The 21,422-nt window shown below is 46.7% G+C and overlaps 1 protein-coding gene across 1 annotated transcript in view; it reads right to left on the reverse strand.

Moving 5' to 3' along the window:
- Positions 1-21,422, reverse strand: part of AHI1 (Abelson helper integration site 1) — a 2,019,384-nt gene that overhangs the window by 1,225,066 nt on the left and 772,896 nt on the right. Inside the window, exon 12 of the mRNA XM_069606745.1 lies at positions 5,156-5,279. Within this exon, the coding sequence (XP_069462846.1) occupies positions 5,156-5,279 (124 nt within the window). The remainder of the gene's footprint in view (positions 1-5,155; positions 5,280-21,422) is intronic.

The raw sequence follows: 21,422 nt of genomic DNA on the forward strand, positions 1-21,422 counted from the left end.
GCTGGGACAGGCCACCCAGGCCGTATTCCTCCGTCTGATGGGGCTTGCTATGACCCCCTCCTCAACTGGACCCCCTACGCGCCAGTCGTCCTCCGTGCCATCTTCCCACCCATCAGTCACCTGGGAGCCCTGTGGAGCTGCCTCTGACGGTGCGGCCAGGCAGGTGGAGGAGGCATCCCTGCCACAGTCGGGAGTCGGACGTCCAGCAGGGGTGGCCACATCTACGACTGCACCCCAGCCGGCGGAGGATGTGCAGGCAGCAGGAGGGAGTGCACGGGCAGAGGCACAGCAGCAGCAGCAACGTGGTGGGAGCCATGAAGGCTCGGGGCCTTCAACATCGGAGGGGCAGGTATCGGCCGGAGGGCAGGAGGACCCAGGACAGAGAGTGTCTTCCGTGTGGCAGCGGTTGGGCCACGCCATAGATGCGGAGCGGCAGCGGGCGGAAGAGGCACGGCTCACAATGGTCAGGGCGGAGAACTCCATGCGGAGGGCCGTGAGGCAGGCCGAGTGCCTCGAGGCAATCCGCATGGGTTTGGAGGTGGAGACGTCGACAGCCCTGCGGACCCTCGGGGCCATGGAGGAGGACCGCCTCCGGGACATTGAGGAGGAGTTCGATGATGCCCTGGCCCGGGACATCCACAAGTGAGCCGTGAAACTAGCCCGCTGCCCTTGTACATAGTTATGTAGGTAGTGTTAGGTTTCATTTTTGTTTTGATTTTATTTGGACCTTTCGGACATTGGCCACATTTTTGTATATAGTTTATTTTATAAGTTAGTGTAGTTAGATAGGTTTCCTTTCTTTTGTTGGGATAATGGACCCTGGCTTGTTCCCATGTACATAGTTCACTGTTGGATTGTATTTTTATTTTCACTTTTTAACCATGGAGCAATGGCTTTCTTTTTTATTTCCCATTGGATTTTGTTTTGTGGACATTGACTTTGGACAACATTACTTTGGAATTTTATTTTTGGTTTTGCTTTTTTTCACGGACATGCTTCTTTTAATTTTTGTACATTCACATTTCTGTTTCTTCATTTTTTATTCTATTTATATTTCCTTTAATACATATTTTTTTTGGTGAACTTCAATGTGTGGTATCTCATTGGTTTCATGCATTCATTTCATGATATGCGTTTTGAGATTCACTGACACCCATTGGGTGTATGTGAGGGAGATGTGTTTGTTTCGGAACTTGCAATTGGTGTTCTGTGATGTAATTGCAAATTATGAGTGGGTGGATGCAATACTCGGGTGGGTGTTTTGCATTTGGAGGCTGACCATAGGGACCAGGGATCTAGATTGTGATGACATGTTGGCTGGGGAACATGAGTTGCACATGGGTGGGGGCCTGGTGGTGGGTGCCCCACAGTGCTGGGGGGGTGGGGGTGGTGGGAGACATGGGTGGGGGCCTGGTGGAGGGTGCTTCTGGTGGCTGGGGGGTGGGGGTGCTGGGAGACATGGGTGGGGGCCTGGTGGAGGCTGCCCCTGCACTGCTGGGGGTTGGGGGTGCTGGGAGACATGGGTGGGGGCCTGGTGGTGGGTGCCCCACAGTGCTGGGGGGGTGGGAGTGGTGGGAGACATGGGTGTGGGCCTGGTGGAGGCTGCCCCTGGTGGCTGGGGGGTGGGGGTGCTGGGAGACATGGGTGGGGGCCTGGTGGAGGGTGCCCCTGGTGGCTGGGGGTGCAGGGGGACATGCGTTGGTGGGCAGTAGTGCAAGTTGACATGTGGGTTGGCTGGGGGTCATGGCCATGGTGGATGGTGTGCCTGCAGGACATGTGCAGGGTAGGCCCCTGTGGTGTGAGCCACCTGCAGGGGCCGTGGAGGGTGTAGAGGGAACACCTGGGAGGACCCACACGTGCAATTCACGTGTGGTGCTCCCCGCGCACCCCTGTAATACACGTACCCTGATGGAATTGCGTGTGGAACTTCCCGCGCGCCCCTGAAATGCGCGTACCCTGCTCGCACGGGCCCAATCGCGTGTGGAACTTCCTGTGCACCCCTGGAATACACGTACCCTGATGGAATCGCGTGTGGAACTTCCCGCGCACCCCTGAAATACACGTGCCCTGCTGATGTCGCGTGTGAAACTTCCCCCGCACCCCAAAATACACGTACCATGATGAAATTGCGTGTGGAATTTCCCGCGCACCCCTGAAATACACGTACCCTGCTGAAATCGCGTGTGGCACTTCCCGCGCACCCCTGAGATACGCGTACCCCCAATCGCGTGTGGAAATTCCCGCGCACCCCTGAAATACACGTACCCTGCTGAAATCACGTGTGGCACTTCCCGCGCACCCCTGAGATACGCGTGCCCTGCTCGCACAGGCCCAATCGCGTGTGGAAATTCCCGCGCACCCCTGAAATACACGTACCCTGCTGAAATCGCGTGTGGCACTTCCCGCGCACCCCTGAGATACGCGTACCCTGTGGAAATCGCGTGTGGAACTTCCCGCGCACCCCTGAAATACGCGTACCCTGCTCGCACGGGGCCAATCGCGTGAGGTACTTCCCGCGCACCCCAGTGATACACCTAGCCCGCTTGCCGTGCTGGTACAGGGTTAGCGCAGCCCTGTCCGCTGGATTGGGTATATTGATGGCTTTTCCCTGCGCGAGAGGCGTTCTTGGGGGCGTAACTGGCGCTGCTGCAGGGTCGCAGCACCACTATGCGCCACGGCTGGTTTTGGTGGCTGGAATCCATGAATACGCTGTGCGCGGAAATGTATTTTAGCGCACGCGGCTGGCGAAGGGATTCGCACGCGCACACTGTGCGCCAGCCGCGTGCGCCACTTGTGCGCTGAATTCTATGAATTACCCCCAAAGTTACCTCTTTAAACCCAGTCATATCAATTGGATCAACAAAAACTTGAAGACTAAGCATCAGTTCACTTTCCTTATTGGACAAACTAGAAAACCAGTAGATTTGGTTCAACTGAGCCCACATGTTGGGGGTTTGGAAGGCCTGCAAATGGGTCAGCTTTTTTTAGGGCAAAGGTCCCCAGTTCTCCTCCCTCCCTCTTCACCAAACAATTACGCCTTCCAGGGAGAATATTCTCAGGTTTGAGTGTTCTGCTCTTCTTTTGTGGCACCCTATGGGGTCTTTCTTGACTTGTCCTGGAATTGTCAGGATGATGTGTTGGTCATCCTGGACCTGTGATGGAACCACAACCCCTGGTGCTTGGTAGACTTGACGAAGGTCATCAGACTCTTTCACTAGTGTTGGATCACATAATTAAGATGCTTCCCTACCCCTTAGCTGCATTGTGGGCCCGGCAGAGTTTATCATTCCTTCAACTGCAACATGCCCACACCCTACTACTGGATGACTGTATACAGGGCATCCTCTTTACCCTCTAGTCTCTCCTTAACTCCTTTTCTCCTCCACCCCTCCCATCTTGTTCCTCCTTACCACTGTCTCTCTCCTCTCCGGTTTTCTCACCCTGTTACCTCCTTGCAACTCTCTGGACTTTCACTGCTTGGCACGCAGCTCGTTCCTTCTCCTCAACTCTTGACCATTTCCGCCCTTCTACCTCCTCCAGTCTCCCCTATTTTTTCCATCCTACGCTTCTCTCTTTCCAGAGTCCCTCCTCTTCCCTCTTTCCAACTCTGTTCCCTTTAAAGACCCTCCTGCATCACAATTATTTTCCTTACCCTTCTTCGCAGTCTCTCTCTTCTTTTCCCTGCTTCCGTCTTCTCCTTCTCTCCTCCTCCGGCTTGCTTTAAACCTCCCCTGCTCTCGCCTTTCCCTCTTTCACCTGTGCTTCACTCTCCCCTCTAGGGCTTCCTTAGTTCACCACTGTTCTTTCTCCAACCTCCTCTCCTCCCTCTACCACCTCCACTTGTTTCTCCCACTCCATCAGCTGGAGATTGTTTGTCACCTACTTCTGCTCTTCTCTTGCTTATTTTGCTCTTTTCCATCCATCTTCTTCCTTTGCTGTGCATTCCCTCCAACTTTCTCTTTTCCGCACGGCCATGCTCTGCATGCTTCCTTGCTAGTAGTACTCCTGATTCCCACACTATCTCCTAAACCCACTATCCCTGCCCAGATAAAACTGCTCAATTGCACATGTGACATCAGGAGTGATTCAAATGTGAGGTATGCTGGGTGATTGGCTGGTACTTTTGAGAAGATTCAGCAGGTGTTTTCATTTAGAGATACAAACTCTGCTCCACTCAGCAATATAATAAACCATCCATCTGCATCTTGTATTTATTTCCTGTACAATTAATTTAACTATTGTTCCCCCAGACCGCGGGTCGCCTGCTTTTTACCCTGCCGTACTTCAGGATTCTGGCAGCTACCAGTGAGAGGGAGAGTGCAAGTTTTAGTTCTTCTAAAAAGTTGCTACTGGTTATGCCTCATTGTTTCTTAACATACCCAGATGGTTCCCATCTCTTTTTCATTTCTTTACCAGACTCCTTTTGAATAAGTTTCCTCTTTCCATCTTTGATAACTTTTTCCCAGCCTTTGAAAACCTTTTATCCCCGTCAGTGACTATGCACTGTATACACCTCAGGTGAATGAAGCCTGCGTGCATGAGTTGGCATGCCTTTGCACAGGCTTTCATTGATTTTCTTAACTCTTTGCAAGAAAAACTCAAATCTCGGTGTCTAGCGCAGAGGAGTCACTGGGGTCTGGAGGAAGGTGAACAGGATTGTCCTGATGTGTTCATATTTATGTGTAACAGGGGCATATTGAAAGCAACCAAATAATTAAATGAGCCCAAATCAGTACATTTAACCTTCTCCTTTCATGATTTCTTTTCTCAACCGATTGCTCCTTTTCTCAGTTTACAAGCTGGATACTTGAATACAAAGACCTTCGACACTATGCAACGAGTCAGATTCAGAGTCAATGGTTTGATACTATTTTTCTTTGATGTTTGGCTAGCTTCAATGACCCATGCAATAGACGTCTTTCAGTGGTATACAAACCTAAACCTTTATATAGCACCCGCTCAAGAACCTCAATTCTTTTTCGGTTAGCAGTCTGACACTTGTAGAACTTTTTAACACACACAGCAAATAAAAATCCTTAACTTTGCATGACTCAAATGAACCTACTACACATTAGGAAAATAGACAAAACTGGTAAAAGGTTTGTTGACACCCTGATATGAACCACATATGATTTAAGTTAAATAATATTCTGACCTGGCTGTGCCATCAGAGGACGCAGTAAGGAGGTTTTCATCATCTCTTGACCAACAAATGTCATAAACAATATTGAGGTGGCCATGAAGTTCTTGCAAATACCGCCCGGTGGGAATCTCATACACTGAGTGGAAACAAAAAAGGGGAGAACAAATAATAATCACTAGAAAATGTAAATAACCAACACACTATACGTTTTACTGTGCTACCAGCAATACCCTGCATGTGCTATTGATATTGATATTTTATTTCTATCGCGCTCATACAGAAGTGTTTCAGAGAGTGACAAGGCAAGGGAAGGGGAACAGGTGAGAACAAAACAACGGTCTCTCTAGGCCCAGTGACATTGAGAACATGCAAGTGCAAAGGGACAGGGGCAGGGGGAAAAGTGCATAGAAGGGGGAGAAAAGGAGAATGTGGAGCAAGGAGAAACAGATAAATAATAATAAATTAATAAATAATATAGACAATCAAACAGTGGTAGTGCAGCCAGCAAGTGGCAAGTGCTGGGTTTAAGGCTGGGTAGTTCTGATAAATGCAAGAAGAAGAAAGGGGGGGGGACTGTATGGGTGCAGATACAGACCCCAGTGCAAGGGGTGGGCTGGAGGTAGTGCGGAAGGGTGGCAGGGTGATCAGGTACCTGGGCCCGGAGGACAGAAGGTGGCTAGGTGCACAGTGCCGAGGGAGAAAAGAATCAGCAGGGGGAGAGGAGGGGTGAAGGCAGAAGCAAAGACAAAGGTCTTGAGGTGATTCCGGAATCCGAGATGGTTCTCTTCAAGTTTTAGAGTGGCAGGGAGGCTGTTGCAGAGGGAGGCCACAGCCGAAGACAGATCTACCCCAGCTCGTTTCTTTACAAAACGACTGATCCTGAGGGAGTTAGAGGTAGAGGAGCTGAGAGCTCGAGAGGGGAGGTATTTGCGGACGGATAGTTGAAGGTATGTTGGACCCAGGCCCCAGAACGCATTCTGGACAATGCAGAGGGTTTTGAATGTAATCCTTGCAGTCACTGGGAACCAATGGTGAGATTTCAGAGCTGGAGAGATACGATCCCAGGGCTTGAGGCCACGGACAAGTCTTGCAGTCCTGTTCTAGATAAGTTGCAAAGGGCGGAGAGTAGAGGCAGGTAGATTTGGAAAGAGGCTGTTGCAATAGTCCAACCTAGAGAGAACCAGAGCTTGGGAGACAGTGAGCTTCTGGGGGAAGGAGAGGAAAGGCAGAGTGCCTCTGAGGTGGTGCAGTAGTAATTTTGACTTTGAGACATCAGCGTTGTGGGCGGAGAAGGAAAGTGTGGAATCAAAGGTGACCCCGAAGTTCTTAGCCTCGCAGGTGGGGATAGGAGGAGGGTCAAGGGAGGCCGGCCAGAGAGTGAGGGGAAAGGATGGTGATGGTGTGCCGATGAGGAGAATCTCAGTCTTGCTGGCATTCAGACAAAGATCGTTGGTGGCACACCACCCTTGAATGGCAGTTAGGCAATCGGAGATGAGAGAGGTAGAGGATGAGTACAAAGGGCTTCTGAAACAATAGCAAGGACAGAAATACAAGCAATTAGAGCTAGTGGGTCCTCTTTTTAGGTGGCTGTATGGCTGAGGACCAAATACAAGCATATAGAACAAGAAGTGCCACTGAACATCTACCCACCTACACACACAATAGGTGTGTCTAGTTGCAACAGGTGCTACCAATCATGTCAATCACTAGATCAGACAGGAACAATAGAGATAAACATTTTTTAATCAATGAGTATAAAAACACTTGGAAAAATTTCCATGTAAAAAAGACAAAAATGCATTTTCTTTACTCAAGATATCATATAAAACAACATTCTGTGAAAGTCACTGATTTCAATGAATCAAAGCTACCACAATTCCCATATTCTAACAATATTGTGCGGTTAGTAATGGTGTGTGGTGGACATATGGCTGTTTCACATGTCCCTAATTCTTATAACTTGTCCTTGGCTCTGTCGACACAGAGAAATGTGTTTCTGGGAAAAATACAGTTATACAGTTTATATTACTAACAAAGTTGCATGTACAAGAAAATGCAAAAACAACAGTTCAGGTTGGTTAATCAGATATCAGATCATATAGTTAAAGTCATCTGGGTCTCTAGAGCAGGTGGCAATGGAACGGTAAGCTAAGTGTCGTTGGAACGTATCCAGGTGAGGACTTTTCGTCAGAAGATATGGTAAGGTTGGTCCATTCTAAGATCCAGAGGGAGTTTGTTCTAAGTTTGCGCAGCTATGACAGGAAAACTGGAGCCGCTAGCTGTACTCTTTTTATATCTAGGCACCACTAACGTATAGGCGTTAGTCATTCTAGTAGGGCGGTTAGAGGATCTCTTGTTGACTCTATTTACCAGGTAAGGGGGAGCTATATTGTTAAGACATAGTTGATATTACATTTCCACAACCTGGTGTACAGGTCTTTTCCTCAACAAGAATTCTGTGTTTTAGATGATGCTGCAAGTTGTCGATCAGAAACCAAAATCACATATGTATTGTTCCAAATACGTGCTCTTAAATATTACCTTAATTACGAGATGTGCAGGGGCACGAAAAGTTCAGATTACCTTCTAAAATGGAAGACCTTTAATGTATTGGAGTTTGTGATGCCTTTTGCTCACCGTGTCCGGGGACCATGCATAATGCATTAGAACATTACACTTTAATGAAGGTAAAAATTTAGCAAATGATAGACATCTGCATAGAGACGTAGGTAGCCAACTATATGGGGAGAAGCAGAGGCATTACACATATTGTAACTAGTATAGGGAGTAACAGATGCTAAGTGTTGGGCACATATAGGTAACAGTCATTCATATAGTATAATAGTATGCTCATTTTTAAAATGAAAAACATATTGAGTTGAACTACTAACTTTACAATGTTGATTAGACTGTCATGAGGGTTGTAAATCCTGGTAAGACGACAAAGAGCAGGAACATAATGAGGGTAATATGAACAGTGTTATCAGCGAGCTGTGATTTCTGGTGAGTAAGCCCTATTTTATTTTTTTCACATATTTATTGGGAATGAACTCCTTGTTACAGTAGTGATATCCAAAGCTTTAAGAATCAAGTATCCCCCGGCAGTGATCTTCCACTTCCCAGTAGTGGTACACAGAGCTTCAAGTAGGCGAGTATTCTTTGAGAGTGACATTCCGTATCAGTAGTGAGACACAAAGTATCAAGTATTCCTCGGAGGGATCTCCCCCATCCAGTATGGTACACAGAGCTTCAAGAGTCAAGTATTCTTCAAGAGTAATCCCTTTGTCCCAATGATGACACAAGAAAACATAAATCCTAAGAGTGCCTTAGGAGTGACCGCCCTCATCCCACTGGGAAACTCAGCATATGTAAAAGATACCAAAAGAACCAAGAACTCCCAGGCAGTAATCTCCCCAATAGTCAAGATATAAAAAGTCCTGACAAAGCTATAGCAAGAGGAAGAAGATTTGATAAAGTCTTAACTCACAAACCCATGGGAGCAATTAAAGAGACTTCTAAAGACTTATCCAAAGAACTATCAAGGAACAGTCCCCAGAACCTTTCCCGATAGACCAGGAAAAGGGAGTCATTTTTGTGGTCTAAGCATTCTTGGTAAACCAGACCCTATTGCAAGAGCGGTTGTTAAGTCCACCTAAGATTGGATTGTCTCACCAAGGGAAGGGGGTCCTTATCCTGGTGACTTGGATTAGAAGTTAACAGAGCCCTTTTTCTTCTTTGTTTATTTGCCATTGGTAGGGATAGATGTAGGTTTGGACAGAGGACAATATTTTGTTTTCTTTTGATTTACATTCTGACGTGCTTCCGAGTTAACCTGTGTTGAGGTAGGTAAAAACCCTCTAAGATTAGAGAAAGGTAGGTTTTCCATCTTATTTTGATTAAATGTTTACAGCCACAATGATACCATCTTGCCACATGTCAGCCTCCCTACTCCCATCACATCACATAACCAGACCATGTGCTAAAGTAGTACCTGCAAATGAATATTGACACATGAAAATATTTTATTCTGCTGCTTTGTTACTAATTGTTTACAAAAATTCAAACTAAGTTAATGTATTTGCATGGAGGGTTGAGTGTCTATCATTGTAGAACAATTCATACATTTATAATAAAATAATTGACTTTTCTGGGAACTAGCAACAATTTTTAGAAAACACTATAGCTAACTTAAACCGCTATTGTATGTGTGCTGAACCCATCTTCAGGACGTTAAATGATGACACCAGGAATTTGATGTCGAAAAAGGTTCATTAGTTGACCCTTCACATTATGGCAATCTAAAAACCAAAACAGAAAAAGCGTATTGGTAACATAGTTAAAAACCCAAGGTGGGGTATCATATCTCTATATGTGTGCACATGCAACTGTTGACACTAACCTTCTGATTACTTCATTGGCGTGTGTGGCATCGAATTGGGTAGGCATGTAGACCAAATTCGAAAGTTAAGGCTGTGGATTCTCACAGTCATTAGAACTGAAAGGCAAATGTGAGATGGACATATCAACTCAAACTTGCAATTTTACTTCTGCTTTTTGTTTTTTACTTTTTTGCATAGCTTGGTGCAAGTTGTGTGATAAGTACACAGCAATCCGAATCTAATGTAAGAGCCCAATGTGGACTCGTACAATTCGTGTTTGTATACATTAATGGATATTATACTAGCATCACATTACTACATATATAGCTTGTGTTTTCATTTTACTCGTTAACCTGCTTTGTTTTTTATGTCTCGCACGCATACTAAAAAATGCAAAAAAATGTGTGCAGAAATGGCACAATAGGCTGCAACAGCAACAAACAAATGCTGTTGTGGGATACATATTGTCTTATGCTGGCATAGCGGTTTCAGTTTTGGTATCAAGATAAAGCCCGGCGTAGATGCAGGCGTAACATATATGCATGCAGTATCAAGTACTTTCTTAAATACCACTGCTATCTGTTGAACATTAATTTTCATTTTATATTTTCAGCCTGCTAGGGATATTTCCATCGCGTATAAAGTGAAGTGCTGAGATCACAGGTTTAGCTTCAGCAAATGGAGATAATTACTCTGATGGCCTCACTTGCCGCGGTATGCACGTGTTGTGCCCAGCATTAGGAAAGGTTGCTGTGGATACAGGTGAATAACTCGAAGCATTGCATTCAAATTAAATGTTATTTTACAACGGATGCATTCGTACGCTTACCTCCTTTGTATATCTTTATTGGTTTGGTGACCACACTGTCAGTTTTCGCGGTGGTTTCTAATTGAAAAAAACGGATAGAACTATGCTGGGAAACTAGACTGTGACTGAATGAACAATCAATATGGTGTAATCTGTGCGCCATCTTGAAATAAAAAATGACGACTGTAGCTGAGAAAGTCTGGGTTGAAGGCATGTTGAAGGCCCGATTCAACTGAATTTTTGCAGCCATTATGGTCAAAACCTCACAAGAAATTTGTCTCATTTTCGAATTCAAGCAACAGCAGTGACTCAGGCTCGGGAAATAATGTCCCCAATAATAGAGGAGACAACTCCTCACAAGGCCAGTTTTTTCAAGGACGGGGCAAAAGAGGCAAAATGCGACAGCCAGGCAATCACAGGATGCGCACCCGCCAATGGCAACCACCCCCCCCAAAAATTGGTAATTCCAATACCAGGGATTCCAATTTTTAATTTGAGTCAGCACACCCTGAATCCAATTGAAATCAATCTTTTAAGTAAAGGTTTGTCTTTCGTGCCAACCAATAATGCCAACCTGTTCCAAACTGAAATCGAGATGCGCAATTTTTTTCGCATTGTAAGATTCAAATATTTCTTCCGGGACAAGGATCCTATAGGTCAAGAATCAAAAAGTGCAACAGGCCTTAAGCCTCCCTCTGCTTTTATACCACTGACATCTATGGTTTCGCCCGAGATCGTTAGTTTCAAAAACAAAGTGCTTCGAGAGATGAACTCTCTCATTAAAACAAAAAACAGATGTATCAATCTCTCGAAGGAAGAAAAACTAGCTCTCACTTGTCTAGAGACTAACAACCTTTTTGTGATTAAACCTGCGGATAAGGGTGGTGGAGTGGTGTTATGGGACACTCAAAAATACAAAGCTGAAGTCAATAAACAACTAGAAAATAGAAAGTTCTACAGACAGGTCACAGGAAATCCAACTAACATCATACGGGATGAAATGAGTAGCCTTCTGCTACATGCATCCAATGAAGGCTGGATTGATGTTTATGAAAAGGCGTTTCTTACGACAAGCCATCTGACAATTCCAGCCCTATATTGTCTTCCGAAAATTCACAAAGATGCCCTTAACTCACCAGGGCGCCCCATTGCAGCTGCAATTGGCTCTCTATTAGAACCTTCGTCTATTTACACAGACTCCTTCCTTAGACCGTTTGTATTAAAAAGGAGGTCATATGTCCAAGACACCACCAGCATGTTCAAAATTGTCAACAACCTTATGGATCCAAGCAATATTTTGGTCACATTAGATGTTGAATTGCTATACACTAGTATTCCCCAATTGCAATGCATCAAGATTATACACACGCATCTCGAAAAAAGAGAGGATTTGTCAGTTTCATCAGATTTCATTTGTGAATGTATAAAAATAGCATTGGTCAATAATTTTTTCATGGTGGAAGATACATTTTACCAACAGCTACATGGGACAAGCATGGGTGCGACCTTTGCTCACGATCTAGCAAATTTATTCATGGACAATTTAGAACATAGATCTGTGTACCATGAAAATAATCCCTTCAAAATGCAAACAAAAGCTTGTCATCGTTATATAGATGATGTGTTCTTGTTGTGGCATGGTAGTGAAACAACCCTAACAGAGTTTCTTGTTTGGTTAAACTCACAAGAAGCATGTATCAAATTCACTTTGAATTTTGATCACCAAAAGATTTCCTTTTTAGATCTAGAGATCTATAAGACATCTTCTGGCATTTTAAACACCACCTTCTACAAGAGGCCAACAGACAAGAACACTTTGCTGTCATTAAAAAGTTTCCATCCGCAATAATTGCGAGAAAACCTTCCTTTTGGGCAATTTCTGCGTATCAGATGCAATTGTTCAACAAAGGAAGAGTTCGACAGTAACAGCCAAAATTTGTCCCACAGATTAAAAGAACGGGGATATCCACCACATATCATCCGACGATCAATGAAAAGGGCACGAAACACTGACAGATCCCACTGTTTGGAAAAACGAGAAAGAGTCCAGGAGGATAAGATTACATGTGTTTCCACTTATTCTCCGATTCCACTATACGCGATGTAAATATCCCTAGCAGGCTGAAAATATAAAATGAAAATGAATGTTCAACAGATAGCAGTGTTATTTAAGAAAGTACTTGATACTGCATGCATATATGTTACGCCCGCATCTACGCCGGGCTTTATCTTGATACCAAAACTAAAACCGCTATGCCAGCATAAGACAATATGAATCCCACAACAGCATTTGTTTGTTGCTGTTGCAGCCTATTGTGCCATTTCTGCACAATTTTGTTTTTGCATTTTTTAGTATGCGTACGAGACATAAAAAGCAAAGCAGGTTAACAAGTAAAATGAAAACACAAGCTATATATGTAGTAATGTGTTGCTAGTATAATATCCATTCATGTATACAAACACGAATTGCATGAGTCCACATTGGGCTCTTACATTAGATTCGGATTGCTGTGTACTTATCACACAACTTGCACCAAGCTGTGCAAAAAAGTAAAAAACAAAAAGCAGAAGTAAAATTGCAAGTTGGAGTTTATAAGGTCCATCTCACATTTGCCTTTCAGATCTAATGACTGTGAGAATCCACAGCCTTAACGTTTGAATTTGGTCTACATGCCTACCCAATTCGATGCCACACACGCCAATGAAGTAATCAGAAGGTTAGGTTCAACAGTTGCATGTGCACACGTATAGAGATATGATATCCCACCTTGGGTTTTTAACTATGTTACCAATACGGTCTTTCTGTTTTGGTTTTTAGATTGCCATAATGTGAAGGGTCAACTAATGAACCTTTTTCGACATCAAATTCCTGGTGTCATCATTTAACGTCCTGAAGACGGGTTCAGCACACATCCAATAGCGGTTTAAGTTAGCTATAGAGTGTTTTCGAAAAATTGGTGCTAGTTCCCAGAAACATATTTCTGTGTGTCGACAGAGCCAAGGACAAGTTATAAGAATTAGGGACATATGAAACAGCCATACGTCCACCACACACCCTTACTAACCTCATAATATTGTTAGAATATGGGAATTGTGGTAGCTTTGATTCATTGAAATCAGTGACTTTCACAGAATGTTGTTTTATGTGATATCTTGTGTAAACAAAATGCATTTTTGTCTTTTTTATATGGAACTTGTTCTGAGTGTTTTTATACTCATTGATTAAAAAATGTTTATCTCTATTGTTCCTGTCTTGATCTAGTGATTGACATGATTGGTAGCACCTGTTGCAACTAGACACACCTAGTGCGTGTGTAGGTGGGTAGCTGTTCAGTGGCACTTCTTGTTGTATACAATAGCAAGGACTACAGGTTTTATTTACAAGGAGGAAAACTGCCCGGATGTACTTACACTTAACATAGGTGCTTTCTCCCTGGCGCCACATGATTTGCTACAATACAGTTGAAATGGCAATAGCAGACCAGTAGGTTTAATACTTCCTTTTATTAAGTTAAGTGTGCATAGCACTACTAGCATCTTGGCCTCATGGGGACCATACACCAATTGGTAATGCTGGCAGTGGTTCCTGGATGTAACCAGATCATATAATGATAAACTTATCTACTGCATATGCATGCACCTCGGCTGGATGGGGACTGGGTTTGGAGAATGGACAGCAACCCGAAGAGCATCCTGGCAAGTCATACTTTGACCTATTCCATTTCTTGTTTTCACCTCTCAAGTAACTCATTGTGTGATCTGGGTTCAGGACACATTTTGGTACACTTTTCATGTTTGTTACTGACAGCACAATATTGCTGGGATGTTTTATGGGGTGGATTTTAGGGTGGGCGATATAGACTTTGGCCCAAGCTGTGATCCTGCTTGATGGTAGGAGCGTCTTGTTTGGCGCCCTTGCCTTGTTTGGATCAGCTGAATGTATGATCTTGCATTTAACGAACAATGGTATTTTGCAATATGATTAGGCCATTTTGCGGTTCAGGCATTTGTTCACATGTTTGTATCGGTTTCAAACAATACGTACAAGTTTTACATTAACCAGGAAATTCAGAGATGACTCTGTCATTTTGTTCAGCTTGTGAACATGCATTCTAGAACAAAATCTCATCCCTACAGTGACAAACATGGTGTTGGCAAACATGGTGTTGAACGGAGGGGATGAAGATGCATCCTTGTCCTTCTCTGCCTCCAGGCACTCAACTATACACTGCCAATTCTTGCCACTTTTTTTCGCCCCCCCAGATCTGTCTCCTGATAGATCAGTCGTGAAGTTTACTAATTTGATCTAGTGAAGAAACCAGCAGACTTCAAGGGCACACTTGAAAACAGCTCAGGGCCATCACGCAAACATGCTTGGACCATTGCTAGTACCACAGTTGCTAGAATGCTTTTCTTTAAAGATTACTTGAAATTGTGGCAGTTTTTTGCAGTCATTTTCATCTGTTCATCACCATTGTTTCTTCCCGGCTACCACTAGTAGACGCCACCCCTCATTTAACATCCTTGGACCTAGAAATTTTGTTTGTTTCATCTGTTTCCTTTTCCCACCATCCCTTCCCTCATTCAGGAGTATGTTTAAATAGACAACCAACAAACACACCAGCACATCGGTTGGGACTCGAAACTGACACCCATACAACCGTTATGGAACAACAGACTCCTCCCAGAAATAAGTAAGCTTCCCAGATGGCCTGCCTGGAACCAGCAAGGGATAGCAAGGATTAGAGATATAGTGTGGGAGGGCAAGATAATACTGTTTGAGACACTGCAATCTGACTTCTCCCTCCCACACACAGAAATATATCACTATTGGCTCTTACACCTTACGAGGAAAAGCTAGAAATCAAGTACTTGTTTTACAACTTGAAGATTTGACACAGCCACTGGGCAAACTTAACATAGGTCAAGTTCGATTTTGCAGCCCGGTCAGTGGCAGGTGCAGCGTACCTAGGGGAATGGAAAACAGATTTATTTGCAGAATTTAATTTTAAAAGGTTTTCTCTACATTGCCAGCAGACAAAGTGGTATACATCACCTATCATTCTTTAATAAAAGCTGCCAAGAAAGTAGCCATGTCTTTTCCACCTGTGATGAATTCATTGGAGAAAAATTGGTGTCTCAGCGGCCTAGGGCCTAGGGCAGCCTACAAGCCATGTGAAGCGCTACCTGGAGGAGGTACTAGGAGAATCTTCCAGTCATCTCTGCCCTCTCCCCAACCTCCTGTGCCAAATAGCTTCACAGGCAGAGGGACAGATGGGCACCCCATTAAAAGGAGCCAAACACCTGCTATTAAATGTCCTTTACTAGTGAGGGATAACACTTTTCGCGCCTTGAAACACTTGTGTATAGGCGCGTTACAAATGCCATATCATATCATATCATATATATCATATCTGGTGCTCGGATATAGAAGCTGGGTGGGTTACCGCTGACAGGTATGCCACTGGAATGGTGCGAGCGTAAATGGACACCTTCTACACAGGAGGGCGAGGCAGATGCAGCTCTCACATGTATTCAGTTGGCTGCAGAAATGGTCCATGAAGATGTGCATGCTTCTGCTGAGCCTCAAAAAGGCAAAATAAAGCTCTAAGCTCACACAAAGAAACAAATGAATTGACTAATTGGACAAAAAAGGAAGAAAAGGGGCAACACATGGGTTTACTGAAGTGGGGAATCAAACCACGAGACAGACAAACTGTAGCTCAGCCAATTCAACACTCTACCGGGACATTTTTCAGGCACTCACCCTAAGTATAGGGTAATTGAGGCAGTGCACAATGCTATGAAAAAGGGCAAGTATAGCGACAGGTTTGGCACACAGTGAGGCGAAGCTGCCCATGACATGCTGTGACAAGGAAACATGAAAACCTGCTGAGGGCCTTGGAATTGTGGTCCCTTGCTTAACCATTGTTGCTGGCATATGTTGACTAAGGGGGTTGGACCCCACCATCTACCACATGATGTAGGACCTGGCGGTAGTATAGGAGGGTTCCCAAGCGTCCTCTCCACAGTGCAGGGATGGGCTGGCAGTGGATAATAGCCCTGGTCCAGGGACCCCTCTAGGGGAACTCTTGAAGAATCCAGGCTCTTGCTACACTGATCACAGTGTTACAAACATATACCAGACTCTAGAGATCACCACTCGCACATAACTCGAAAGATGCTCACCGCATATGCTGTTAGTGGTCAAGCAAAGGTGGAGCAAAGGAAAGGCCTGCTGGCCCCATCTTCATTCTCAAGAAGTTCATGTTTACAAATGTCGAAGATGCCGAAAACAAGACAGCTGACTGGCCTAATAAGGGCTTGTTCTGGGGTGCCAGACAAAACCGGAAGATCAATTTTACCCACGTACACAATATATCCACTCACCCAACCACTATTTCTTAATTTAAACTCATTACGTTTCCCAGGTGTCACATGTCCATTTTAACAATGGTCGGAGAGGGGTGGGGGTTAGAGAACTATGAAAATGCAGGAATGAAAGGCTGGTTGTGGCTGGACTGGGTAGCAATGCAGCGGAGCGGTGAAGAAGCAGAGATAACGGTAAGGGAGGAAATGGAGAAGCAGAGAGTGCTAATTATACAAGGGAAGGAGAAGGCAAAGAGTTTTTTTTTAAAATATTTTATTGATTTTATATTTTAGAAAAACAAACAACACACAACACAATACAACTTAATTATTTACAGAAACACCAAAGAAAAAAAAACTCCCCCCGCCCCCATCAAGCCAGAGCCGGCTCCCTTGTATCCTCAGTCGGGGCACTGTCAGGTGGAACATTGTCCGTAGGCAATTCTCAGATTCGTCCAAGCCCTGTTGTGGGTTGGTTATAGAGGCCACCAATTGTCGCCAGGCCAGCAAGGGCACTATCTCCTCCTTGCCCCCTCTAGTGACCGCTTCAAACCATACCACAGATTCAGCCTCCGCCCACCTCATAAGGTCCGCCCACCATAGTTCCACTCTCGGCCTGCTAGCCGATTTCCAGTTCATGGCAATCCTGCGTTTGGCCAGAACATATGCCAGGTCCCTCAGCTTGCTCAGGTGCCTAAAGTGTCTGGGCCTGGGGAAGATCCCAAGCATACATGACCAGGCAGATCCCACGTCCAACACCACTCCCCCACCTGCGAGCTTCATCTTAACCTCCTCCCAAAATGTATACACTTCCGGGCAGGCCCAAAACATATGTAGCAACCCAGCGTCCACCTCCCCACACCTGGGGCATTTTTGAGTGATCGAGCCTCCGAACCGTGCGATCTTCTGGGGAGTCAGGTAGGCCCTGTGAGTAATGTAGAACTGGAGTTGTTGGAGCCGTGCATTTCGGGACACCTTTTTGTGATATCCCAGGACCCTCTTCCACTGACCCTCCGTCATGAGTCCACCCACCTCCTCCTCCCATTCATGCCTCAGTTGGGGCAACTCTTTCCCAGCCTTCGTTCTGAGGAGTTCGTATATCCGTGATATTTCATGCCCGCCCTCTGAGACATCATACATAGTTTCAAGGGTGGCATCAGGATCATCTGCCAGTGCCGTCTCCGGCCATCTCTCTCTTACTTGTTTTACTAGCCTGGCATAGGTGATGTACTGGCCTCTGTGCACCCCCGTCTCATCCTGCAACTTTTGGAAGTCCAACGCCTCCCCCTCCCGCCATATGTCCCCGAGCGTGGCCAGGCCCACCGGCTCCCAGTGCCTACGGACAGACTGAAGCAGTTGGGAGTCGTTTTCGCACAGGGCCACCAGCGGGACCTGCCAAGATAGCGGTTCTGACTCCCCCATCAATTTCCATGTTCTGTGCCAGACCTCCCATCCCAACCTCAATAGCCGCCCTCTTCCCGTCAGTTTATTCCTTTGAAGCCACACCACCTCTCTCAGGAAGTATGGGGCCGCATCCTCCCGCAGCAACCTAGATTCCGCCGAATCTTCATCAGACAACCACCTGGCCATATACAACAGCTGCCCCGCCAGATAATATAGTTCGAAGTTGGGCAAGCCTATACCCCCCTTCTCGTACTCGTACGAGTTCTGGAGCTTCCACAGGGCCACCCTATTCCTGGAGTTTCCCCACACGAAGCCCCTACACATACTATGGAGTCGTACAAATAGGCTCTTAGGGATCAAATGCGGGACGTTCACGAAGAAATGCAGGAGCCTGGGAAGGACCACCATTTTCAGCAAAGCTGCCCTCCCCATCATGGACAGGGGACCAGAATGTCATGCTGTTCCTGACCCCCTCTATGGCTTTCTCTGTGTTATGCTTGTGTACCGCCTCAGTTCGGTGGTAGATATTTACCCCCAGGTACCTAAACGTGTCGGTCCGCCATGGTATTGGCAATACAGGCAGCCTCTCCAGCGGGACGTCCCTGTACCCGCCCAGAGGGAACAGGCTGGACTTCCTGGGGTTCACTGATATGCCCAAGAGGACAGCATAATGATCCAGTACTTCCAGTACGTACTGCAGGTTCTCCTCCGGGTAGCGTAAGTAAAGCAGCATATCATCCGCATAGAGAGATATTAAGTGGCTGCCGCTGGCGGTGTTAATGCCCACCTCTCCGTATTGCTGCCGCAGGCATATCGCCAGCGGCTCCAGCGCGAGTATATATAACATGGGTGACCAAGGGCATCACTGCCTGGTCCCCCTGCTAAGTTGCCAGGCATCCGAGACTGTGGTCCCAGTCTTGACCCTTGCCACCGGGCTGCTATATAACAACTGGACCCATCTGATATACCCAGGACCCACGCCGTATCCCTGCAGGGCCGCTTTCAGCCAAGGCCATCTTACTGAGTCAAAGGCCTTGACCGCATCCAGCGACACTACCGCCATCTCGCCCGTGTCATCCTTAGTATGGTCGATAACATGGTGCAGCCTCCTATGGTTATCATGATATTCCTGCCTGGGACATATCCCGTTTGATCCGGGTGGATCAGCTTGCCAATCACCTTCTTCAACCTGTTGGCCAGCACCGCCGTGAGTATTTTGCTGTCCTGGTTTAGCATGGACAGAGGTCTATAAGATCCACACTCAACCGCCGGCTTGCCTGGTTTCAGTAATGGGACAATCATGGCCTCACGGAGGGACAACGGGAGTTCGCCCTGTTCGTATGCCTCGTTAAACAAGGTCAGCAGTGGCTGGAGCAGCTCCTGCACGTACACCTTGTAAAACTCACCAGGCAGTCCATCCGCTCCAGGTGCCTTACACCTGGGGAGGCCTCCGATCACCACCTCCAGCTCATCTGAAGTGATAGGGGCGTCCAGTTCCTCCCGCTCCAGGTCGTCTAGGGTGGGCAGACCAATGTCTTCCAGTGTGTTCAGGATGTCCTGGCTCCTGTCCTCCCCAGTGTCCTCATACAAACGTTTGTAGAACCTGAGGAATTCCTCGTTCACCCCATCCTGAGTGTTGCGAAGACAACCGTCCTCACCACGGATCTCATGAATAACCACTCGGGGGGACTCGCTCTTGTACAGCCAGGCCAGCAGTCTGCCTGGCTTGTCGCCCCCCGCGTGCAGCCGCTCGGTGTATTTCCTATGGTTCAATCTACATAGTCGATCCCAAAGAGCGCTGCACGCCACCTGAAGGTCCCTCATCCTAGTTTTGTCTACCTGAGTGGCATTCTCGAGACGAGCCAGGCTCTCCAGTTCCCTTTCGTTGTCCTGAAGCTCCCTCCCGATACCCCCTTGGATTTAGAGATGGCCACTCCCCGCACCACCACCTTAAAGGCCTCCCACAGAGTTCCCGCAGAACGCACGCTACCCGTGTTTATCTCAAAATATTCCCCGATGGCAACCCTCAGGTCTTCCCGGAATCCCTCATCCTGCAGTGCCTCCGACCGGAGCCTCCATGTGGGGACCCGAGGCCTAGGGGGTTGGTGTCGCCACTCTACCACCAGGGGCGAATGGTCCGACAATACTCGAGCCTTGTATTCCGCCCCCACTATTTTGCCCGCTATCTCGGCGATTCCAAACACATAATCCAATCTCGTATATGAATCGCATGGCGCCGCATAGTGCGAGTACTGCCTCTCTGTGGGGTGGAGTTTCCTCCACACATCTACCAGTCCCAGGTCTCCTAGCAATGTCCTGAGCGCCTTGGCCGCCGGCGACATTTTCCCTTTGGTATCAGCGGACCGGTCGATTTTGGGATCTAAGACACAATTGAAGTCCCCACCCCACACCATCGCACCCCCTACCAAGGGGCCAAGTTTGCCATAGAGGGATCTAAAGTAGGCTGCAGTATCATGATTGGGGGCATACAGGTTGAGGATGTGTACTTCCCTGTTCTCCAGGAGTCCTGTTGTCACCACCATTCTACCCTCCGGGTCCACTATCGAGTCAAGCACCCGGAACGGCACGTGCGGCGCCACCCAGGTGATGACCCCTCTAGCATACGCCGAGTACGTGGCACCCACTACATTGCCCTTCCACTTCCTCTTGACCACCTCCAATTTCTCCCTGGTGAGGTGGGTCTCTTGTAGCAGGGCTATGTCTATCCGCATCCTCTTCAGGTATAGCATTACCTTGTTCCGCTTGAGGTAACTATTGAAGCCTCGGACATTCCAGGTAACTATGCGAAGACTATCCGATGCCATCGGTTTGGTCTGTATTCAGCCCCGCCCTCCCCACAATACCCCCTTGGTCCAACTCTCCGCCGGCTCTTCTGCCCTTGATCCCCATCCCCCCTTCCTGTTTCCCAACTACAAACCACAGCAAACAACCCGTCCCACCCCAACAAAAGCCCAGCTCCATCCCTGGATCTCAGGCCCACCCGCGTCTAGTCCTAACCCGTATTCAAGGAATAGGACCCCGCGGGGCGTCGCCGATCTAACAGCGACCTAACTAGATATGTTACTACTGGGGACAAAGGAAGCCTCTAGGAGCTCCCAACCAAGTAACCAAGGGTAGGCACGCCCAATGGGCCAGCCAGTCAACACCACATCATATGCCTCATGTACCGTATGAATGACTCTATTCAAGTCCCAATGTCTTGGCCCCATTGCCCTAGGCGACCCAGCCGTAAGCTACTTATCTTCCGTAGTCTCTGCCTGGATGCTCGATTCTTGAGGACTGCCCAGCGCGTCTAGCC

Source organism: Ambystoma mexicanum, chromosome 4p (assembly GCF_040938575.1).
Source record: "Ambystoma mexicanum isolate Mex_15411 chromosome 4p, UKY_AmexF1_1, whole genome shotgun sequence".
Lineage (NCBI taxonomy): Eukaryota > Metazoa > Chordata > Amphibia > Caudata > Ambystomatidae > Ambystoma > Ambystoma mexicanum.